At 37.7% G+C, this 26,273-nt stretch overlaps 1 protein-coding gene across 1 annotated transcript; it reads left to right on the forward strand.

The window, feature by feature from the left end:
* Positions 1–1,211: 1,211 nt before the first annotated feature.
* Positions 1,212–2,343, forward strand: LOC135970143 (calmodulin-1-like). The gene has a single exon (XM_065541943.2). It carries the CDS (start codon positions 1,280–1,282, stop codon positions 1,727–1,729), a length of 450 nt encoding a protein of 149 aa, XP_065398015.1. The 5' UTR covers positions 1,212–1,279; the 3' UTR covers positions 1,730–2,343.
* Positions 2,344–26,273: the final 23,930 nt, after the last annotated feature.

Raw genomic sequence — 26,273 nt, forward strand, 5'->3', positions numbered from 1 at the left:
ATCATGGTAGTATGACACAGCACCTGGCACAGAGATAACTAATAAACTAACAGGAAGCTTATGTATGCAGGCTCACACTGGTTATTACCGATGCCATAAATAAATGTCTGTCTGTGGCAATCACTGAGACCTAAATTGCCAAGCCCTGTGGGATGCAATGCATGCTATATGTCTCCTGTTTATGTCTATAATGTATTATTACGAATCATTGTGCTGGAGAACATTATCCCTCCTAAACTAGAGAAGAACCCATCCTGTGTCCGCCCAGTCTTTGAGATACAGGAATTGGAGGACACCAGTGAAACAAATTACAGTGGAATCAGACACTGACTCTAGAGCTTGAAGTTGATACCACAATGTATAACTAAAAGTCCAAAATCTTCAATTCGAATTATTGGCTCCATTTAGTCTCACCTAAAACTTGGAGTACCTCTTGGGTTAACAGACATCACAGATTAAATTCTTTGGTGGGAGTGCCAGATTTAGGCACTCTTCTTCTCTGAAGAATATTTTCCCTTGACCAGACTTTCTTTTGCAGTCTTGGCATCTCATTGTCCCTCTATTTTGATCAATGACATGGCTTTCTAGACAAGCAAGAAATCCTGTCTCAGAAGAATAGGGAGTTGCTCAACAGGGCTGGAAACTATGGCAGGTAGAAGTCAGGGGACACAGAGATTAGAGAGCCCCTTCTTCACTCTAATTTTTCCCTGTAAGAGAGGAGTCTAGTTAAACAGGACAGAGGCTGATGAGGAACTCCACTTTGAGGATAGACACCTAGGTAGAGTGATAGGGACAAAAGGACTCACACTTTCATTCATTCTTTTCCACTGGCCCTCTAGTCCTTCCCAGAGAGATCATTCATCTGAAATATACAGCCACCATCACATTTATGTGGGAACACAAAATTTATTCCCACTACCATAGGAAAAGGATGAGATTTCCACTATGGCATTAATTGCTTTTGATCTCAACATTGTAACTAGTAAACCGATAACAATAACCTATATTTTGGCAATGAAAATACAGCATTATCCCTACTTTCTTATTATGATAGCTAATGAGAAACAATTGATAATTAACTGAACAATTTTAAAACAAAGGTCCAGTGGAAATTAGAGAGTAATGGCTAGTGTTGAAGGGAATAATAAATAATTAAATTACTTAAATTTATTTGTATCAGTAATAACCAATTAAAAACATGGAAGCGAGTTAGTCCGAGTGGAGCGAGCGAGCTGACTGGTTGTGTGGTCGCCTCTCAGAAACCGGTAGCGCTTGCAACATGGCTGACCAACTGACAGAAGAGCAGATTGCAGAATTCAAAGAAGCTTTTTCACTATTTGACAAAGATGGTGATGGAACTATAACAACAAAGGAATTGGGAACTGTAATGAGGTCTCTTGGGCAGAATCCCACAGAAGCAGAGTTACAGGACATGATTAATGAAGTAGATGCTGATGGTAATGGCACAATTGACTTCCCTGAATTTCTGACAATGATGGCAAGAAAAATGAAAGACACAGACAGTGAAGAAGAACTTAGAGAAGCATTCCGTGTGTTTGATAAGGATGGCAATGGCTATATTAGTGCTGCAGAACTTCACCATGTGATGACAAACCTTGGAGAGAAGTTAACAGATGAAGAAGTTGATGAAATGATCAGGGAAGCAGATATTGATGGTGATGGTCAAGTAAATTATGAAGAGTTTGTACAAATGATGACAGCAAAGTGAAGACCTTGTACAGAATGTGTTAAATTTCTTGTACAAAATTGTTTATTTGCCTTTTCTTTGTTTGTAACTTACCTGTAAAAGGTTTCTCCCTACTGTCAAAAAAATATGCATGTATAGTAATTAGGACTTCATTCCTCCATGTTTTCTTCCCTTATCTTACTGTCATTGTCCTGAAACCTTATTTTAGAAAATTGATCAAGTAACATGTTGCATGTGGCTTACTCTGGATATATCTAAGCCCTTCTGCACATCTAAAGTTAGATGGAGTTGGTCAAATGAGGGAACATCTGGGTTATGCCTTTTTTAAAGTATTTTTCTTTAGGAACTGTCAGCATGTTGTTGTTGAAGTGTGGAGTTGTAACTCTGCGTGGACTATGGACAGCCAACAATATGTACTTAAAAGTTGCATTATTGCAAAACGGGTGTATTATCCAGGTACTCGTACACTATTTTTTTGTACTGCTGGTCCTGTACCAGAAACATTTTCTTTTATTGTTACTTGCTTTTTAAATTTTGTTTAGCCACTTAAAATCTGCTTATGGCACAATTTGCCTCAAAATCCATTCCAAGTTGTATATTTGTTTTCCAATAAAAAAATTACAATTAAAAAAAAAGCATGGAAGCAAGAGAAATCATAATAGCAATAAGAGATAAGATGTACATATTTAACAAGAAAATTGAAGATGTTGTATTAGTAAAATTATGCAATTTTCCTTTAGGCATAGAGGAAAACTTGAAAGAACAGTAATGGAACTCAGTGTTATAAAGAAAGATGGAAGTTATTGTAAAATAAATTTCTTTTGGAATTTTATCTAAATTCAAAATAGAATTTGGGATAAGGTTTTAGTAAATGGTTGTGTTGGGAGACAATTTTCTATGGGTCTCTCAGTTTCTGTACATTTTGTGAGCAGACATTTACAGGTTTTGCTATAGACTACCTTATCAAGAATGTTTGCAGAGCAAACAGCTTTTAAAGTTTGAGATAATGTCTTCCCCAGAGGGCAAGTAGTATATTGGCCAGTATAATAAAAATAATGTCTTTCTCAGAGCAAATGTCAGGTGGGTTTACTGGCACATCATTATAAAAGATTTGGCCTATAGAATATTACCAAATATTTTGGTGAACTGTTTAAATATTAAAATGTTAAATAAGTAAAAATCATACAGAGTATGTTATCTAACCATATTGAAATCGAATTAGAAAATCACATAATTACAACAGGAAAGTCTTCAAGCACTTGGAAATCAAGAAGTATACTTTTAAATAATCCATCAATCAAAGAGAAAATCCCAAAAGAAGTAAAAAGCACATAAAACTGAATGGAATAAAATTAAATATATGAAAAATGTGGGATGTGTCTAAGCAGTGCAGAGGAGGCAATGAACAGCACAAAATGCTTATAATCTAAGTTGTTAGCTCAAGAAACTAGAAAAAGAAGACAAAAATAACTGCCAGTGGGGTTCAGGACATGCTACCCCAGAATATAAATGCAGAAGGCTGGAATATGCCCCTTCTTAAATATGCTTATTGGCATAGGAATTATTTTGAGTAGTTTATTTTGAGAAATTGCAGTCTCAGAAGAATCTATGAAAACAGAGTAGAAGATAACCTTTTGTAAGTGAAATTTACATCTATAAAGGAAACCTCTATTTGTAAGGTTGTCTCCTTCTCTGCAGAAAAAGAAGGATGACTAAATCACTAGAGAAGGCACCAACTGAGTCAGCATAGCAAGCCTTACCCTTGTTAAAGTGCCATCTTCTCAAATCCAGCCCTTCCCCACAGGTTTCTTTCCTAGGCTCATTCAGCACATGAGGGTATCTGAACCTGAAGTCAAAGCCTCATTTCTTTTAGCATCACTCATGTATACATCAGGCACACATGTTAATAAACTTCTCTTTGTTTTTCTCTGGTTAATCTGTATTTTGTTATAGGGGTCTGTTCCAACTAAGAACTGTAAAGCATCAACTTACTTTACCTCCTCAACAATGCAAAGCAAATATAAGGAAGAAAATTATAATCATAATAGCAGAAACAAGTAAAATTGGAAAGAGAAACACAATAAAGAAAACAAATGAAACAAAAAGCCTTTTCTTCAAAAAACTTATTAAAATTGAACAAGATTAACAACAAAAGAAAAGAGTGAAGACACAAATCAGCAAAAATACCAGGAATGAAACAAGAGATATCACTATAGATCCCGCAGACATTAAAAGGATAAGGAGATGCTATAAGCTATAGTATTGTCATAAATTTGACAACTTAAGAACTATACCCATTCCTCAGAAACCAAAAACTACCAAAATTCAACCAAGATGAAACAGACAATCTGAATAGTCCTATAACCATTAAAATATTTGAATTGATAATTTAAAAGCCCTCAAAAATGAACTATCTAGAACTAGAACTAGATGTTATCACTAGAGAATCCTACCAAATATTTAAAGAATAACTGACAAATTACCATCCATATTACACAATCTCTTCCCCACCCCCACCCCCACCAAAAAGAAGAGAAACAAAAACTTCTTAATATACTTCATGGGGCTGATACTACCCCATTACTAAAACCAGACAAAGACAAAAGAGAAAGACAGGGAATAAAGTGAAAAACTAGTATGCCTCATAGACTTTTTGGGGCAAAGCAAGATGCCAGAATAGAAGCCTACCCTGATCATCCCCCTCAACTAAAATACCAAATTTTAACAACTATCTGCACACAGAAGAGCACCATCACAAGAACCAATTATCAGGTGAGCAATTATAGTATCTCGTCTTAACTTCATATCACCGAAAGAAGCATTGAGGACGGCAGGAGAGACCGTCTTGAATCATCGACGCCACTTCTGCTCCAACCTCTGGCAAGAGCCTTGCAGCACAGAAACAGAATCTGTGCACTTTGCGGAGGAAGAATGCAGTGACTGGGGGACTTTATCTTGCACTCAGTGCTGCCTTGTCATAGCAGAAAATAAGCTGTGCTGGGCTCAGCCAGTGCCCATGCATCAAGAGAGCATTTGGACCAGTCCCAGCCACAGGGGAATCACCCATCCCAGCAGTTAGAACTTGAGTTTCTCAGCAAACCTCACCACTGCAGGCTAAAGTGCTCTAGGATCCCTAGCAAACTTGAAAGGAAATCTAGGACACAAGGACTGTAATTCCTAGGCATCTCCTAGTGCCGGACTGGGCTTAACGTCAGGAGATTAGGGTGGCATGTAACCTAGGGGGACATCAAATGGAGCAGCTAAGGGAATGCCCGTGCCACCCTTTCCACAACCCAACGCAGTGCAGCTTACAGCAACAAAAGGGGCTCCTTCCTTCTGATGAAGGAGAGGAGATAGAAGAGTAAAGAGGACTTTGTTATGCATCTTTGAAACCGGCTGATCCACGGTAAGACAAGGCATTAGGCAGTCATGAAGGCCCATTCTAGGCCATAGCTCCTGAACAATGTTTCTAGGCACACCCTGGGCCCAAAGGGACCCTACTTCATTGAAGGGAAGGGTCCAGTCCTGGTAACAGAGATATTTGAACCAGAACAACTCTATCTTGAATAGGGATTGGGTAAAATAAGGCTGAGACCTATCGGGCTGTGTTCCCAAGAGGTTAGACATTCTAAGTCATAAGATGAGATAGGAGGTTGGCACAAGATACAGGTCTTTATGACTTTGCTGATAAAAACAGTTTGCAGTAAAGAAGCTGGCTAAAACCCACCAAAACCAAGATAGTGACAAGAGTGACCTCTGATCATCCTCACTCTCATTATACACTAGTTATAATTTATTAGCATGCTAAAAGACACTCCTACCAGTGCCATGACAGTTTACAGATGCCATGGTCATGTCAGGAAGTTACCCTATATGGTCTAAAAAGGGAAGGAACCCTCAGTACTGGGAACTGCCCATCCTTATGCCAGAAAACTCATGAATAATCCTTGGTTAGTATATGATCAAGGAATAACCATAAAAATGGGCAGCCAGCAGCCCTCAGCTGCTCTACCTATGGACTAGCCATTATTTATTCTTTTATTTTCTTAATAAACTTGCTTTCACTTTACTCTATGGACTTTGCCTGAATTCTTTCTTTCCTGAGATCTGAGAACCCGCTCTTGAGGTGCTTGCCATCACAGGGGTTCTTGCATCACCACACCCCTAGTTCCAGGTGGCTCACGACAGAAAGACTCTATTTGGGAAAAAGTAAGGGGAAAGAACAGAAGTCTTTGCCTGGTAATCCAGAGAATTCTTCTGAATCTTATCCAAGACCACCAAGGTGGTACCAATATGAGTCTGCAAAAACCACAGTGTTATAAGGCTTGGGGCCCAAATCCCTTCAATATCTGGAAAACCTTCCCAAAAAGGACAGGGACTAACACATCCAGACTGTAAAGAATGCAAAAAAATACCTACCTCTTCAGTGCTCAGACATCAAAGAACATCTGCAAGTATCAACACCATCTAGGAAAACATGACTTCACCAAATAAACTAAAAAAGGCACCAGGAGCAATCCTGAAGAAACAGAGATATGTGATCTTTCAGACAGAGAAATAGTTATTTTGAAGAAGCTCAAAGAAATTCAAGATAATACCAAAAAGGAATTCAGAATTATATCAGATAAATAATAAGCAGATTGAAATAATGAAAAATAATTGAGCAGAAATTTTAGAGTTGAAAAACGCAATTGACATGCTGAAGAATGCATCAGATTCTCTTAATATCAGAATTGATAAAGCAGAAAGAAGAATTAGTGAGCTTGAAGACAGGCTGATTAAAAATAGTCACAGGAGACAAAAAAGAATAAAAACAATGATGCACACCTACAAGATCTAGAAAATACCCTCAAAAGAGTTATTGGCCTTAAAGAGGAGGTAAAGAAAGAGGTAGAAGTATAAGTTTGTTCAAATGGATAATATCAGATAACTTCCCAAACCTAGAGAAAGATACCAACATTCAAGTACAAGAAGGTTATAGAACACCAAGCAAAGTTAACCTAAAGGAGTCTACCTCAACGCATTTAATAATCAAATTCCCAAAAAGTCAAGATAAAGAAAGGATCCTAAAAACAGCAAAGGGGAAGAAACAAATAACATACAATGGATCTCCAATATGTCTGGCAGCAGACTTTTCAGTGGAAACCTTACAATCCAGGAGACAGTAGCGTGACGTATTTAAAGTGCTGAAGGAAAAACAAACAAACAAAACCTTTTAACCTAGAATAGTATATCCAGTGAAAATACTCTTTAAGCATGAAGGAGAAATAAAGACCTTCCCAGATAAACAAAAGCTGAGCAATTTTGTTGACACTAGACCTGTCCTACCAGAAATGTTAAAGGGAGTGATTTGTTTTATGCGACCACCAGAGCAGGCGCCAGAGAAAAGGCAAGTAGGCAAGGTAAAAAAGAAACTTTATTAGCTAGCCAATGTGAAGGAAGAAAGGGCGAGGTTCACCGGTCTCCGGCTGTGGAGGACGAGGAAGTCGCTCCGGCGTTCTCGGGCGAGGTTCCTAGGTCCACACATGAGGAGGGGCCAAGGAAATTCGCACCACGCACCTGCCGGGAGCAGCTTTTTTGTCTAAGGCTTGGGAGTGGGAGGGCAATAGGTGGGACACGGGCATGTTGGGGGCGTTCTGTAGGTGTGGCCAGGTAAGTTTCGGTTTCCTCAATCGGATGCCATGTTGTGCCTGCACAGTTGGTCTGTATTTTTCCCGGGCATGGGCTGCATTTTCCCGCCCGCGGGTAAGTTGGTGATAAAGAACCCAGAAATGCGCCATCTTAGTCATCTTTGTCCTCTCCCCTTGTCCAGACAGGGAGTCCTTCAATCTGGAAGTAAAGGATGTTAATGAGCAGGAAGAGATCATCTGAAGGTTCAAATCTCACTGGTAATAGCACACAGGAAAACATGGAATAGTATAACACTGTAATAGTAGTGTGTAAACTACTCTTGTCTTAAGAAGAAAGATTAAATAATGAACTATTTTCAATGGAGAAGGCACTGACTTATATCTAAATACCAAACCTTACTACATACCAAACCCTTGTTTACCTTACTGTTTCTGGTTACCATCCCAAAACTTGCTTCACCCGCCCACAAACACAAAACTCCTTTTCTTTTGGTGGTATTTAAGCTCAAGATCTAATTACCTCATGAGTCATTCACCTGTGAGTTCTTCTGTGTGTTACATGCATGATGCTCAGGTTAGTAGTTTTTTCTCTTACTAGTCCGTCCGTGGCCAGTCTAATTTACAGGGAGTTGGAGAAATTTAAGATGGGTTATTTTGCCCCTACATACTCAAAATTTATTATGGTATTTTAAAAACTTGATTAGAAGAGAAAAATCTTTTTAAGAAATAAAAGTTTAAAGAAAATAACTTACTTATAAAATAGCCGTTATTCACAGAGTATTTCTCTGTTGGGTCATGATTGCAGTGAGCTTCCATGGGTTTATGAGGAAACGTTTCAAGGACAGGTTGAAATTTCACTGTTTTGTGTAATTAGAAATAATTAAATTAATTTTTTCCAATGTCATGGAATTGAGGAAAACCACATGATTGAATTATTTACAAGTAGAAAATAAACTTTCTGAGAGTGGTCTACACTCTCCTTGTAATAATATAGTAATTTGATGTCTACCTTCTTTATTGGAACTTGAAAATATCCCGTATCTTAATATGCAAGTGATCACTATAGTAAGTAAAATATGCATTAGCCAAGATTAGTGATGAGTTAATAGTCCCATTTATAGAATACCAAGTAAAATGGTTGTCTTAAACAATGTACTTCTAGTGAGGCAATATTTAGTTATGGAACAGTCTCATGGCCATAAAGTGTATTTTTTTTTTTACATCCATGAAAAGGCAAATAAAGAATTACTTTAAAAGAAAATTGGATTATGTTTGATGCATAGAAAGTACAGAAATGTTCAGATGGATTTTTTTCCAATATGGGGAAATATTTAAAAATCTGAAAATAGCAATTCAGTAAAAATGAGCACACAGCATGTAAAGAGCTGTTATTGAGACTTGGAGCAAATAATTGTTAATAATTATTAATTTTTTGATTGACAAAAGATAAACTGCATCCATTTATGAGGTACAATGTAATGTTTTGACATATTCGTATCATGTGAAATAATTAAATCAAGTTAATTAACATATGCCTCACCTCACTTACCTATGATTTTTTATGATGAGGCATTTGAAATTTACTTTTAGTTATTTTGAAATATACAACACTTTATTATTTAGTATAGTCACCCTGCTCTGCAAGAGATCTCAAACCCTGTTCCTCCTGTCTGTCTGAAACTGGTATCCCCTCCCTGCTCAACAACTCCTTATTTTTTACTCCCTTCCCCCCAAACTTCTGGTAACTATCATTTTACTATCTGCTTTATGAGTTCAACTTGTTTAGATTCCATATATAAGTAAGACCATGCAGTATGTGCCTTTCTGTGCCTGGTTTATTTCACTTAACAGATTGTCCTCCAGATTCATCCATATTGTGCAAATGACAAGATTTCCCTCTTTTAAAAAGGAAAGTAGTATTCCATTGTGCCTATGTATCACATTTTCATTATCCATCCATCCCTTGGACCCTTAGGTTGATTCCATATCTTAGCTATTGTGAATAACACTGCAATGAACATGGGAGTGCAGAAATCTCTTCAACATATTTGTTGCATTTCCTTTGGATCTATAACCAAAAGTAAGATTACTAAATCATATGGTAGTTCTATTTTTAATTTTTGGGAAAATCTATATACTGTTTTCCACAATGGCTATACTAATTTACATTCTCATCAACAATGTACACAAGAGTTATTATCTCCACATCCTCACCAACACTTGTTATTCTTCATAATTTTCATGATAGCCATTCTAATAGGTGTGAGGTGATATCTCATTGTGGTTTTATTTTGCATTTACCTAATGATTAGTGATGCTGAGCATTTTTAAAATATACTTGGTCATTTGTATTTCTTCTGAGAAATACCTATCCAGGAGCTTTGCCCAAATTTTAATTGGGTTATTTGTTTTCTTGCTATTGAGGAACAAATGAAATTTGAGTTAGACACTATTTCCAGTGAGATTTCTGATTGGGAACCTGACATTCAGTCTCTCTAATTGTCTTTAGAGTTAAGTAGGTGGATTTACACATGTACTAAGTCCTCTAAGAGAAGAAGGGCTTGATGGTGTGAGGGACAGGAAGAGTTGTCCTGAAACTAGAATTTGAGTCTTTAAGGATGAGAGTTTGCAATCTTGTGTGAGGTGCAGAAGGCACCAGGACCTGAGAAAACAGCATAAGCAAAGCAAAGACCTGGAGTCTCAGAAGTAACTATAGCTCACAACATAGGAAATTTCTGAAGGATGAAAGGTTATAACTATGAACAGATAATCTACATAAATACTTATGTAATTTTATGCACTAGAGAACAATTTCTACATTTACAGTTTCTGCATGTAAAACAAACAGGTAAAGGAAGAAGTTTTGTTGTTTGCTTACTTTTCTTTTTTGTCTGCTTTGTTTCTTTATATCTTAAAATATTCAAGAATGATTTTGCAAGTAAAGAAAATGGCCCAAACAGTGCCAATTCTATTTTATCAGAGAATATCTGTATTTTGGGGCTACCAAATCCTTATTAAGAATTATGGTATTCCAGATATGTATTAGAATAAAAAACAGAGTAATATTGTGAGCCCACAAGATCTGCATATGTTAATTTATTTGAGAAAAATGAATTCATTTCCCAAAAGCAAATGATATTTAAAGGCAGGGCCACCAGAAACTCCTCCAGAGTTTGTCACACTTGTATAAGGTACCTTTGAAGGTCACTCATATGTGGTTCTCTCTTTTGAGGCAAATAGAAAACTTCACTTCCCCATACCTCTGTGGATAGGTAGGACCTCGTGACTAATTCTGGCCAATACTCTATGAGCAGAAATGACATATATCACTTCTAGGCTGAGGAGTTAATTGCTGGTGTAAGACCTAGTGCTCTATCTCTTTCCTGGGTTCTTAGAAAACCTCATGTTTCTGGAGGTGGAGCTACAAGAAAATCTTATGTTTCGGGAGGTGGAGCTACAAGAAAATCTCATGTTTCGGGAGGTGGAGCTACAAGGTAGACACACTGTGTCCTGTGTGGCTGAGCCTCCCTTCCCAGTCTCTTGCCAACCTCCAGTAATCACGAATTTAAAAAAACATTGTGTTTAACAACAGAGATTTTGGGCTTGATACCGAAGCATGATAAAAATTATTTTGACTACTATGAAAACCTATAACTAATTAACATGGAACTTTTTAGTAATTATTAAATCATATTCACCATTATAAACTTATTTTCCAAAAAACAGAGAATCATCTTTTCTACAAATAAGACAATTTTTAAATATCGAAAAGCAATTACGGGAGAAAACTGACATATACAATCTCACTTAATTCTCACTGTAGCTTATGATGTGCATCCTATTTCCCTTGTCTTACAGATGAAAAAACTTATGAACAGTAATTTCAAAGGAGATTTACTGGCTTGGTGTGGTGGCTTATACCTGTAATCCCAGCACTTTCCAAGGTCGAGGCCAGCAGATCCCTTGAGCTCAGGAGTTTGAGACCAGCCTGGACAACATGGTGAGAACCTGTCTCTACAAAAAATACAAAAATTAGCTGGGTGTGGTGGTATGTGCCTGTAAAAAAATTAGCTGGGTGGTATGTGCCTGTAGTCTCAGCTACTAGGGAGGCTGAGCTGAGAGGATCACTTGAGCCTGGGAGGCAGAGGTTGTAGTGAGTCAAGGTTGTGCCACTGTACTCCAGTCTGGACGACAGAGCAAGAGACCCTGTCTCAAAAAAAAAAAAAAAAAAAAAAATCACCAAAGTTCGCATGAGTAATAAACAATGAAGTTATAATTCAAATCCATGCTTTATTTTTTTTCATATTATGTGCACTGGATTATAGGCCGGGGTTTCTATAGAAGCACAATTGTTTAATTGCAGGTCTCTTATCTGTAAATGTAAGTCTCTGTAAACATAGAAGACATAGATCTCCCTGAATTCTTAAATCTTTAAATAGCTTAGGATTTAAAAATTTAAAATAGCTTAGCATTCTTCTTCAGTAACTTTATTAGTTTATAGAAATATAAATAGATTGATATATACCTACATACATTCACACATTTCATCTTAATCTTTAGATTAAGATAAAATATAATTCTTCTTTGGTTTGTTTGTCATTTTGAATATTTTAAATGATGGTATTTTAAAAACCTCTGATTTGCTTTGAATCATATAAAACTCCTGATAATCCAATTCTATGAACTTCCATCTTCTAACTTATTAGACAGAGCATGATTTCTGAATGAGCAAACCCTGAATCTGAACTCAAGCTGCACCATCTCTAGTCATGAGATTTGAGGCAAATGTCTTGGTGTAAGTCTCAGCTTTCTCTTCTGTTTAAAAGAATAGTAGTACCTATTTGAAAAAATTTATTGTTAAAATTAAAAATCACATTTTTAAAGTAAAAGAAATTACACTGTATCTGCCTCATGGTTGCAAAGTAGAAGCTGTTTGAATTAGGTTGCTTTTAAATTTGAAGATGAGAATGAGGAGTATTTTAATGTCCATTACTGGGGAGCTTTCTTGGAATATTAATTTCATGACTCATCATTTCATCTTTATCAGGATAAATCAGACAAAAAGTATCATCTGTCATCTAATAATTGGCACACCATACTTTTTGCATATTTATTATTCCGATATGTTAACCATTTTTAAATAGACAATGACTATACTTAATAATCTACATATAATTAGGCATTTTCCCCAAAGGAATATTTTTAGTCAATTACCTACAAGTGAACATTATAATTGAGGTAGAAGATAGATGAAATGACCGTGTGAAAATGAGAACTATTTTTCAATTAGAATTAATAAAAAATGAAATAATTTTTATAATTCAGCAAAACCCATGTTTATTTGAAAAACTATAGTATTCTGATATGTTATTATTCAAGTGTAAGAGCTGATTTTAAAAAAGCCCACAAAAGCATTTTTAGAGTTTGGAGACATGAGAGAATCCTACCTTATTATTAGAAGACTTTGGGCAAGTCATTTATTTTCTCTGAGTCTCAGGAACTTAAAACGCAAAACAAAGTGATAATATTTTTACCACCACTTTCACAGGGATATGTATAATGCATATATACATGCTTTTCCAATTATAAGTTTCTGTACAAATATACATGTTTTTTATCTAGACACTGAGCAATTATATATTTTTTCATACCAAAAATGTTACTAAAAGCATTCCTTATGTGGAATATTATAAGCGGATTATTCTTATTCTCATTTGATATCCAAATCTAAAACACAAGTTTCATTTTCAGAGTTTGGGCTAATTTGGATTGATAATTTAACTTGATCTAAAGTATAACAACCTTTAATGGGTATTTGTTATTGTCTCTAGACTTTCTAAGAATTTGTAGTTTAAAAATTCTCCTTTCATCATTTTATGGGTAAGTGTAAAAAAAAAACACTCAGCTATATAGTGGTATTTTTATAAGAAAGTGAGAAGAAACGATGATTGATTTTTATTTTCTGTAATTTAAAGGATGATTATGACAGGAAAGGGCTTTTGAACAATGAGGATAGAGAGACTGAGGAAAAGAAAGTGCTTATTTATTTTAAGGCTGATGGAAGAATTACTTTCCTGTTAAGTACTTGTTCATAACTCTTATTATTGTTCACATATTGAACTTTTACTTCTAGTTTAAAATTTAATGGAATTTGCCTTAAAAAATAATTCCCACTCTCCACCTTTTTCTATTATTCTAATCCAAATCCTTTTCGTGAGCCATAGATATGGACTTCTCATGTTCGGTTGGCTGCTTTTGTGTTTAGGAGATTATATTTGAATACTAAATTTTATCTAAGCTCTGAGCTAACAATACATATAAAAATAGCACATCGGACTAGTTCTGAATTTAGAAAAAGCGTATAATTGTGCTTTCATTTTCTTCTGGTATTGTTCAAATTGCTGTATTAAACAGGCAAAACAATAAAATTTTAGTTGAGCTTTTACATTTCAGCACATCTAAAGAAGTAAATTTAGAGAATGATGATGGCACATTGAAAACTGGACTTGAAAAATCCAAATTCGTCTTCTGAGTATTCTTCAGACAGACTCCTTGGCAAGCATGAGCATAGCTTTCCATGGCTTTCTAACACTTCAGAGCATAGGTTTACGTGGCTCAGACCAAACCAGAGCCAGGGATCTCCATTGCAGAAAGGATACAAGCATGAATAAGCAGGAATCTCATCATCTGATATTTTCTGCTATCTTGGGCCATTCTCGGGTGCGATGTGGCCAGAAGGCATTTTAGTACAAATCAAAAACAGTAAACCCTATTTTCCACTAAATTACCCTTTTGCAAAATACTGATTTATTTGATTATTGCAACTGCATTCAAAATCACTCTCTACCTCCTTTACTGCAAAAATTCACAATTACACCATGCATAACCTTTATTAGACAGCAAGACAAACATGCAAATAAATAAAAATCAAAGCTAACTGAGAATGTGTTCTACTGACAGAAACAAGCTCTGAAATGCAGACAGAGAATTCTAAGTAAACCACCAAGAAGTTTTGCTAAAGGCCATTAATAAATGGCATAAAAGTAAATCTGGCAGATTTCCTCAAGAACTTTATATTGCTAATTTTGAGGGCGAAGGCGTCTGTATCTTCTACAAATATATCATGGTCTTAATATTTCAAATGTTAATATTTCCTTTAAAAAATGCTTCCCAAGCATGCTCTACACACAGCAGGCACTCTGAAAATGCTAGTTGATTGCTGGTTAGATTTCATTTAGGGGAGATCAGCTGAAGCAAATAGATTTTCAATGAAACAGTAATTGCTTGCCAGGAAAGAGATGACTGAAAGAAGCGTGCAGGACCCCCTGTGGCCATACCACCCTCCTCTCCTTCCATCACAATGGGCACAAAGGCTTGGAGTCGACCATGCACACGAATCACAGGAACTCCCTGCTGGCCACTCCGAAAGCTGCTGCAAGGCCCTTGTTTAGATAATCTTAGTGTTAGATGGTAACACTTGAGAATCCATGATAGTGTAGAAGTTCAAAAATAAATCACAAAAATATACATGATTTTAGACTGATGCAAGAAGCACTTTGTAGAACTCACTCAAAACAAAACACAATGCATGCATCTGACTTTAACACAAAAAGTCCATCCTTGTGTTTGGAGGGCTCTTCAGGAAAGTGTTTATTTATTAATCCGGACATTCTCCTCCCTGAGGCAATGCAGCCTAGTTGCAAAGGTCATAGATTCCACACCCACAGTGCTTGATTTCACCTCCTGTCTCTGCCATGGAATGCTCTTCAGCTGTGTGCAAATGAGCCAACCACTCTGTGCTTACTTTCTCAACTGTAAAATTAGTTGTTACAGACAACATCAACCTCACAGGATAGTTGTGAGACTAAAGGGGTTAATCATTTATAGAAAGTGCTTACCACAGTGCCTGGTGTATAGCAAAAATACAAGAAATGCCCTTTATCATTTTTCTTGAGTTAATGTCATTAAATATATCCATAAAATTATTCTTCCTCATGAATTTGGAAACTATTAGAATGGATACAATTATTACATTGTTCTATGTAATATCAAGTTTACTTTAAAATATTTTTAAAACCTCCTTTATAAAAATAATGTTAATTTTTTAAATTTTTTAAAGAGACAGAATCTCATTATGTTGCCCAGGCTGGTCTCGAACTCCTGACCTCAAGTGACCCTTTTGCCTCAACCTCACAAAGCGCTGGAATTACAGGCATGAGTTACCACACCTGAGATTTAAAATGTTTTAAATGTAATAGGATTAAACGATTAGAATACATATTCCTGTTCTGTGCCATAGAGTCATATTTTCTTTTTTCTTTTTTTTTTTTTTGAGACGGAGTCTTGCTCTGTCACCCAAGCTGGAGTGCAGTGGCGCCCCCCGGGTTCATGCCATTCTCCTGTCATGTGTTTTGGAATTCACTGTGGTTCAATACTCTATAAGCTTTCATTTTATTTTTGAAACCAGCTTTTGAACATTCAATGGAGAAGTAAAACACTAAGACATGATTGTTTAGTCCAGTTTTAAAAGAATGTATTTTTTCAGAGAACCTATTTAATTTCTTAGGTTTCTTAATAGATTATAGAAAATTAGGTTGTCATTGGGATTTTGTTAGTCTTTTTGTATCTTTGAAACATTTTGTCTTTATATTACAATGCTAACATTTAAAGCTTTTAAAAACTGTTAATGACTTTTTTCCAAACTGTTTTTTTAAGTGTTGAATGATTCTCTGTATCTCACATGATGTTCCTTTTATTTAATTCATTCTATCTGGTATTGATTGGTGTCTTTTTCTTCTTTTAGTGTATATTTTAGCCGACATCATTTATTTTTAATAACTTTTGTGGGGTTTTTTGTACTTTTGTAATGTGATTATCATGCATTGATTCTTTTTTTCTTAATAAATCCAAGAAATAGGTAAGTTTTTTAACAGACAAGTTTAACATGTTGATGTTAACATGTTTAACATGTTGATGATAATTTTTAAAACTGTTATATCTTCTGTCATACTGTGTTATGCTCGTGTTGAATTCATTTGTTTTCTTTACTTGCAATATAATTCATGTTTTAGTTAATTTTATGCTCCATGATTACTGTGTTATATGTTCTGATTATAATTTTATCAACGTGTAGGCTAAAATCTATAACAAACATGTGAAACCCTATGGTTGACATGATACTGGATGATCAAATAGAGCCCTATTAAGGGATCTTGCTGCACTTATTAGTTGTGTTTTTTCCTGGTCACCTCACTCTGTGTGTGAAATCCTAGTCATAAGTTCCGAAGTATTCCACTTTAAAAAAAGAGAGAGAGAGAGAGAAGGAAAGGAAAGAAGAAAAAGCAGTGTGCCTTCCCTCATCTCCACCTTCCCCTAGAGCTTTCAGTGTGCTTCCTTAGACAGCCATGCTGCTTGAGCAGCATCGTTTCCTCATGTCCCATCTCCTAGAATCAGGCTTCTGGACTCTTCTACACCTAAACGGCTCTCGCTAAGGTCGTCGACGACCTTGAGGTTTATCAATTCAATAGGCACTCTTTATTCCTTTCCTTACTCAACTCCTTTCAACATTTGAAACCCTGATTCCTACAGAGGAGGTCTTGGGCCTCTCGCTCTTTGGTGCCAGCTCAACCTCATCTCAGGAAACTGGATTCCTCTGAAGCTCATTCCACAGTGCTCTGTTCTTTTCACTCTATATTTTCCCTAAAATACTATCATCCAATTGCATGGTTTTAAAAGTCACCTAATGCTAATGACTATCAAAATTGTATTTGCATCTGGACTTATCCTTTGTACTTCAAATCCAAGTACCTAAAAAATCTCAGATACTGTCACAGGTTTCTCAAACTGAATATTGAAAACTCCCGACCGGGTCGGGCGCAGTGGCTCAAGCCTGTAATCCCAGCACTTGGGGAGGCCGAGACGGGCGGATCACGAGGTCAGGAGATCGAGACCATCCTGGCTAACACAGTGAAACCCCGTCTCTACTAAAAAATACAAAAAAAAAACCTAGCCGGGCGAGGTGGCGGGTGCCTGTAATCCCAGCTACTCGGGAGGCTGAGGCAGGAGAATGGCGTAAACCCGGGAGGCGGAGCTTGCAGTGAGCTGAGATCTGGCACTACACTCCAGCCTGGGCGACAGAGCGAGACACCGTCTCAAAAAAAAAAAAAAAAAAAAAAAAAAAAAAAAAAACTCCCGACCTTCCCCTGCTAGCCATCATTTCCTCTAGTTTTCTATCCATCAGTAAATGTCGCACAGTAAGACTTAGTAGCCTACACACACACACACACACCCCTAAAAGTTTTTCTTGGCAATTCCTTACCCCTATTAGTTTTTAAATTTATCACCAATTTGACTGATGCTTCTAAGATATATCTTAAATTCTTCCCATATCCAATGCCCCATCACCTGCTGCCAGGGCCACCTGGCCTCCCTTAGATGTACAATTGACAGCTGTTTCCACAATCCTTCAGTTCTCAGGTGAAGCATCCTTTTCCGTAGGCTTGCCTTGACCACTCTAACTCAGCAGGACACTTCCTGGCTCTCTGTTGTAGTGCCCTGCTTGTTTTCTTTCTTGCACTAATCACTATCTACAATCAATTTCTTACTTAGTTACTTTTTAAAATATATATCCTTCCTAAATTGCAAAGTCTATAAATGCAAAGATCTTGCCCATTCTTTTGTTTATCTAACATAGACCCTGGTGCATAGTTTATACACAGTGTTTTTAGAAATAACGGGCCGGGCATGGTGTCTCAGGCCGGTAATCCCAGCACTTTGGGAGGCCGAGGTGGGTGGATCACCTGAGGTCAGGAGTTCAAGCCCAGCCTGGCCAACATAGTGAAACCCATCTCTACGAAAAATACAAAATTAGCTGGGTGTGGTGGCCGGCACCTGTAGTCCCAGCTACTCAGGAGGCTGAAGCAGGAGAATTGCTTGAACCCTGGAGGCAGAGGTTTCAGTGAGCCGAGATTATGCCCCTGCATTCCAGCCTGGGTGTCAGAGCAAGACTTTGTCTCAAAAACAAAACAAAACAAAAAACAAACAAAAAAGAAGGTATGATTACAAACACACAAATGGATTTACAACATTTGTCCTGTTAGCTTCCATCTTTGGTATTTTGCACAGCCACACAGTCAGCATTATCCTCTGTAGTTGAATTGCAGGGAGGCTGTTTGAGACTGAAGATGGTTTCTACCATAGTGATCTGGTGTACAACAGGGATCTATGCCCTGAGTCTACATGGAGAGGTAGGAATCCTGAAAACTCCTTCCCCTTCCACAAACCTCTCAGAACGATTTATTCTGAAGATAAAAGATTCCAAGAGGGCATGACACATTGACCACAAATTTATCAATTTGATACGTTGAAAGTCTGTCCTGCTGAGAAGCAGAATTAAAAGCCAGGTGATAATTACTTCCTTGCCATTGTAAGCCCGAGGCCACATTTGTGGGGAGAATAAGGAAGATCTAAGTTCCTGTGAAGGTCAGGAGACGGTAGCTGCATGAAATAATTTTAACTCATTTCTCTGCAAAGTTAGTTGAGATTCACAGTTAAACACAATGTGTTCAATTATGCAAAAATTACATGAGTGGTCACTGTAGAATATATAGTAAATTCATATTCAATTTGGTGTTTTTTTTAAATTACTAGAAGGTGAAAGTGATGAGGCGTATTACATGATAGTCTCATTTAACTCGGTATCCCTAAGAGGTTCAGTGAAGCAACATCAGTTCTTTTGTCTAAACGAAAGAACAACTCTAGCTGTTTAATGCAGTGTGATCTCCAGGGAGTAGACCTCTGGGTTCAGGGGCCACATGCTCTTCTCCATATTCTAAGTGCATCTGCCATTCTATAGCTGTACACCAGCCTGTAAAAACCTTCCTTTTAAAGAGTAACATATGGTGTTATATGTCTGGAATATAACATATTCCATGTGTTATATGTCATGACTGGATATAGTGTTTAAAATAGCAAAATGAAAAATGCTTCCTTGAGTAGAGTCATGGTTCTGTTTTCACATAAGTGAACCAAGGTTTATATCTGTAACAACAGCTAACTAGTTGCAGGGTTATGGTTAAGTCACTTAGGTTTCCTGGGTCTCACTTTCTTCAGCTGTTAAATGGGATACTTAGAACAGTTAATCTTTAAGTTCTTTATCTTTTTTTTTTATTATTATACTTTAAGTTCTAGGGTACGTGTACACAACATGCAGGTTTGTTACATATGTATACATGTTCCATGTTGGTGTGCTGCATCCATTAACTCGTCATTTACATTAGGTATATCTCCTAATGCTATACCTCCCTGCTCCCCGCTCCCCCCTCCCCACAATAGGCCCTGGTGTGTGATGTTCCCCTTCCTGTGTCCAAGTGATCTCATTGCTCAATTCCCACCTATGAGTGAGAACATGCAGTGTTTGGTTTTCTGTTCTTGCTATAGTTTGCTGAGAATGATGGTTTCCAGCTGCATCCATGTCCCTACAAAGGACACAAACTCATCCTTTTTTATGACTGCAGAGTATTCCATGGTGTATGTGTGCCACATTTTCTTAATCCAGTCTGTCACTGATGGACATTTGGGTTGATTCCAAGTCTTTGCTATTGTGAATAGTGCTGCAATAAACACGCATGTGCATGTGTCTTTATAGCAGCATGATTTATAATCCTTTGGGTATATACCCAGTAATGGGATGACTGGGTCAAATGGTATTTCTAGTTCTAGATCCTTGAGGAATCGCCACACTGTTTTCCACAATGGTTGAACTAGTTTACAGTCCCACCAACAGTGTAAAAGTGTTCCTATTTCTCCACATCCTCTCCAGCACCTGTTGTTTCCTGACTTTTTAAAGATTGCCATTCTAACTAGTGTGAGATGATATCTCATTGTGGTTTTGATTTGCATCTCTCTGATGGTGAGTGTTGATGAGCATTTTGTCATGTGTTGGTTGGCTATATAAATGTCTTCTTTTGAGAAGTGTCTGTTCATATCCTTTGCCCACTTTTTGATGGGATTGTTTGTTTTTTTCTTGTAAATTTGTTTGAGTTCTTTGTAGGTTCTGGATATTAGCCGTTCGTCAGATAAGTAGATTGCAAAAATGTTCTCCCATTCTGTAGGTTGCCTGTTCACTCTGATGGTGGTTTCTTTTTCTGTGCAGAAGCTCTTTAGTTTAATTAGATCCCATTTGTCAATTTTGGCTTTCGTTGCCATTGCTTTTGGTGTTTTAGACATGAAGTCCTTGCCCATGTCTATGTCCTGAACGGTATTACCTAGGTTTTCTTCTAAGGTTTTTATGGTTTTAATCCTAACATTTAAGTCTCTAATCCATCTTGAATTAATTTTCGTATAAGGAGTAAGGAAAGGATCCAGTTTCAGCTTTCTACTTATGGCTAGTCAATTTTCCCAGCACCATTTATTAAATAGGGAATCCTTTCCCCATTTCTTCTTTTTGTCAGATTTCTCAAAGATCAGATGGCTGTAGATATGTGGTATTATTTCTGAGGGCTCTGTTCTGTTCCATTGGTCAATATCTCTGTTTTGGGACGACTACCATGCTGTTTTTGGTTACTGTAGCCTTGCAGTATAGTTTGAAGTCAGGTAGGGTGATGCCTCCAGCTTTGTTCTTTTGGCTTAGGATCGTCTTGGCAATGCGGAGTCTTTTTGGGATCCATATGAACTTTAAAGCAGTTTTTTCCAATTCTGTAAAGAAAGTCATTGGTAGCTTAATGGGGATGGCATTGAATCTATAAATTACCTTGGGCAGTATGGCCATTTTCACGATATTGATTCTTCCTATTCATGAGCATGGAATGTTCTTCCATTTATTTGTGTCCTCTTTTATTTCATTGAGCAGTGGTTTGTATTTCTCCTTGAAGAGGTCCTTTACATCCCTTTTAAGTTGTATCCCTAGGTATTTTATTCTCTTTGAAGCTATGGTGAATGGGAGTTCATTCATGATTTGGCTCTCTGTCTGTTATTGGTGTATAAGAATGCCTGTGATTTTTGCACATTGATTTTGTATCCCGAGACTTTGCTGAAGTTGCTTATCAATTTAAGGAGATTTTGGGCTGAGACAATGGGGTTTTCTAAATATACAATCATGTCATCTGCAAACAGGGACAATTTGACTTCTTCTTTTCCTAATTGAATACCCTTTATTTCTTTCTCTTGCCTGATTGCCCTAGCCAGAACTTCCAATACTATGTTGAATAGAAGTGGTGAGAGAGAGCATCCCTGTCTTGTGCCAGTTTTCAAAGGGAATGCTTCCAGTTTTTGCCCATTCAGTATGCTATTGGCTGTGGGTTTTTCATAAATAGCTCTTATTATTTTGAGATATGTTCCATCAATACCGAATTTATTGAGAGTTTTTAGCATGAAGGGCTGTTGAATTTTATCAAAGGCCTTTTCTGCATCTATTCAGATAATCATGTGATTTTTGTCTCTGGTTCTGTTTATATGCTGGATTATGTTTATTGATTTGCATATGTTGAACCAGCCTTGCATCCCAGGGATGAAGCCCACTTGATCATGGTGGATAAGTTTTTGGATGTGCTGCTGCTGGATTCGGTTTGCCATTATTTTATTGAGGATTTTTGCATCGATGTTCATCAGGGATATTGGTCTAAAATTCTCTTTTTTTGTTGTGTCTCTGCCAGGTTTTGGTATCAGGATGACGTTGGCCTCATAAAATGAGTTAGGGAGGATTCCCTCTTTTTCTATTGATTGGAATAGTTTCAAAGGAATGGTACCAGCTCCTCCTTCTACCTCTGGTAGAATTCAGCTGTGAATGTGTCTGGTTCCGGACTTTTTTTGCTCACTAGGCTATTAATTATTGCCTCAATTTCAGAGCCTGCTCTTGGTCTATTCAGGTATTAAACTTCTTCTTGGTTTAGTTTTGGGAGAGTGTATGTGTTCAGGAATTTATCCATTTGTTCTAGGTTTTCTAGTTTGTTTGCGTAGAGGTGTTTATAGTATTCTCTGATGGTAGTTTGTATTTCTGTGGGGTTGGTGGTGATATCCCCTTTATCATTTTTTATTGCATCTATTTGATTCTTCTCTCTTTTCTTCTTTATTAGTCTTGCTAACAGTCTATCAATTTTGTTTTCTATCAAAACCAGCTCCTGGATTCATTGATTTTTTGAAGGATTCTTTGTGTCTCTATCTCCTTCAGTTCTGCTCTGATCTTATAGTTATTTCTTGCCTACTGCTAGCTTTTGAATGTGTTTGCTCTTGCTTCTCTAGTTCTTTTAATTGTGATTTTAGGGTGTCAATTTTAGATCTTTCCTGCTTTCTCTTGTGGGCATTTAGTGCTATAAATTTCCCTCTACACACTGCTTTAAATGTGTCCCAGAGATTTTGGTATGTTGTATCTTTGTTTTCATTGGTTTCAAAGAACATCTTTATTTCTGCCTTCATTTCATTATGTACCCAGTAGTCCTTCAGGGGCAGGTTGTTCATTTTCCATGTAATTGAGCGGTTTTGCTTGAGTTTCTTAGTCCTGAGTTCTAGTTTGATTGGACTGTGGTCTGAGAGACAGTTTGTTGTAATTTCTGTTCTTGTACATTTGCTGAGGACATTTACTTCCAACTATGTGGTCAATTTTGGAATAAGTGCGATGTGGTGCTGAGAAGAATGTTTATTCTCTTGATTTGGGGTGGAGAGTTCTATAGATGTCTATTAGGTCCTCTTGGTGCAGAGTTGAGTTCAATTCCTGGATATCCTTCTTAACTTTGTGTCTCGTTGATCTGTCTAATGTTGACAGTGGAGTGTTAAACCTCCCATTATTATTGTATGGGAGTTTAAGTCTCTTTGTAAGTCTCTGAGGACTTGCTTTATGAATCTGGGTGCTCCTGTATTGCGTGCATATATATTTAGGATAGTTAGCTCTTCCTGTTGAATTGATCCCTTTACCATTATGTAATGGCCTTCTTTGTCTGTTTTGATCTTTGATGGTTTAAAGTCTGTTTTATCAGAGACTAGGATTACAACCCCTGCCTTTTTTTGTTTTCCATTTGCTTGGTAGATCTTCCTCCATCCCTTTATTTTGAGACTGTGTGTGTCTCTGCATGTGATATGGGTCTCCTGAATACAGCACACTGATGGGTCTTGATTCTGTATCCAATATGGTAGTCTGCACCTTTTAATTGGACCATTTAGTCCGTTTACATTTAAGGTTAATATTGTTATGTGTGAACTTGATCCTGTCATTATGATATTAGCTGGTTATTTTGCTCGCTAGTTGATGCAGTTTCTTCCTAGCATCGATGGTCTTTACATTTTGGCATGTTTTTGCAATGGCTGGTACTGGTTGTTCCTTTCCATGTTTAGTGCTTCCTTCAGGATCTCTTGTAGGGCAGGCCTGGTGCTGACAAAATCTCTAAGCATTTGCTTGTCTGTAAAGAATTTTATTTCTCCTTCACTTATGAAGCTTAGTTTGGCTTGATGTGAAATTCTCGGTTGAAAAATTCTTTTCTTTAAGAATGTTGAATATTGGCCCCCATTCTCTTCTGGCTTGTAGAGTTTCTGCAAGAGATCTGCTATCAGTCTGATGGGCTTCCCTTTGTGGGTAACCCGACCTTTCTCTCTGGCTGCACTTAACATTTTTTCCTTCATTTCAACTTTGGTGAATCTGACAATTATGTGTCTTGGAGTTGCTCTTCTCTAGGAGTATCTTTGTGGCATTCTCTCTATTTCCTAAATTTGAATGTTGGCCTGCCTTGCTAGGTTGGGGAAGTTCTCCAGGATAATATCCTGCAGAGTGTTTTCCAAATTGTTTCCATTCTCCCTGTCTCTTTCAGGCACACTAATCAGATGTAGATTTGGTCTTTTCACAGAATCCCATATTTCTTGGAGGCTTTGTTCATTTCTTTTTACTTTTTTTCTCTAAACTTCTCTTCTGACTTCATTTCATTCATTTGATCTTCAATCACTGATGCTCTTTCTTCCAGTTGATCGAGTCTGTTACTGAAGGTTGTGCATTTGTCATGTAGTTCTCATGTCATGGCTTTTATCTCTATGAGTCATTTATGGACTTCTCTGCATTGGTTATTCTAGTTATCCATTCTTCCATTCTTTTTTCAAGGTTTTTACTTTCTTTGCACTGGGTACATAGTTCCTCCTTTAGCTCTGAGAGGTTTGATTGACTGAAGTCTTCTTCTCTCAGCTGGTCAAATTCATTCTCTGTCCAGCTTTGTTCCACTGCTGGCGATGGCGCCATCATTGCTCGTGATGAGTTCCTTTGGAGGGGCAGATGCACTCTGATTTTTTGAATTTCCAGCTTTTCTGCACTGCTTTTTCCCCATCTTTGTGGTTTTATCTGCCTTTGGTTTTTGATGATGGTGGTATACTGATGGGGTTTTGGTGTGGGTGTCCTTTCTGTTTGTTAGTTTTCCTTCTAACAGTCAGGACCCTCAGCTGCAGGTCTGTTGGAGTTTGCTTGAGGTCCACTCCAGACCCTGTTTGCCTGGGTATCAACAACAGAGGCTGCAGAAGATATATTATTGCTGAACAGAAAGTGTTGCTGTCTGATTCTTGCTCTGAAAGCTTCGTCTCAGAGGTGTACCCAGCCATGTCAGGTGTGAGGTATCAGTCTGCACCTAGTGGGGGATGTCTCCCAGTTAGGCTACTCAGGGGCCAAGGACCCACTTGAGCAGGCAGTCTGTCCATTCTCAGATCTCAACTTCCGTGCTGGGAGAACCACTGCTCTCTTCAAAGCTGTCAGACAGGGACATTTACATCTGCCAAGGTTTCTGCTGCTTTTTGTTTAGCTATGCCCTGTCCCCGGAGGTGGAGTCTACAGAGGCAGGCAGGACTCCTTGAGCTGTGGTGAGCTCCACCCAATTCTAGCTTCCCAGCGACTTTGTTTACCTACTTAAGCCTCAGCAATGGCAGGCACCCCTCCCCCAGCCTCACTGCCGCCTTGCAGTTAGATCTCAGACTGCTGTGCTAGCAATGAGGGAGGCTCTGTGGGCATAGGACGCGCTGGGCCTGGCGTGGGATATAATCTCCTGGTGTGCCATTTGCTAAGACCCTTGGTAAAGTGCAGTATTAGCGTAGGAGTTACCCGATTTTCCAGGTGTTGTGTGTCTCAATTTCCCTTGGCTAGGAAAAGGAATTCCCTTCCCCCTTGTGCTTCCCAGGTGAGGTGATGCCTCGCCCTGCTTCAGCTCTCACTGGTTGGGCTGCACCCATTGACCAGCACCAACTGTCTGACATGCCCCAGTGAGATGAACTTGGTACCTCAGTTGAAAATATAGAAATCACCCGTCTTCTGTGCTGCTCATGCTGGGAGCTGGAGGCTGGAGCTGTTCCTATTCAGCCATCTTGCTCAACCCCCCAAGTTATTTTTCACCTAGATCTATGAAGCCAACTTTCTCCACCTTCTAAAATAATCCATTTTTTTTATCATAGATTATAAGCACTTAAATGTCTCTGACTGCCTTTCCAGAGGCAGGAATTTCCTAGAAATTCACTTTCACAAGCCCAGAGCCTTTTCTCATTTCAGAGCCTTTCTCTTTGATTCCCTTTGCCTAAAATATTTGTCAGCCCATGCATTTGCTCTTGCCTAAAATTCCTCCTTCTCTGAAAGGACTTCTCTAGCTACCCCATTAAAATATCATCTTTCTATACTCTTGTGTTAAATGTTTCTTTTACTCATATTCTTGATTAATGTAGAACATTTTATTTTGGGATTTATTGTGTCCTCTCACAAGAATGTATATGATATGATAGACTGGATAAAGGAAATGTGGCACATATACACCATGGAATACTATGCAGCCCAAAAAAAAGAATGAGTTCATGTCCTTTGCAGGGACATGGATGAAGCTGGAAACCATCATTCTCAGCAAACTAACACGAGAACAGAAAACTAAACACCACATGTTCTCACTCATACGTGGAAGTTGAATAATGAGAATATATGGGCCCAGGGAGGGGAA

Source organism: Macaca fascicularis, chromosome 3 (assembly GCF_037993035.2).
Source record: "Macaca fascicularis isolate 582-1 chromosome 3, T2T-MFA8v1.1".
In the NCBI taxonomy this organism is placed as follows: Eukaryota; Metazoa; Chordata; class Mammalia; order Primates; family Cercopithecidae; genus Macaca; species Macaca fascicularis.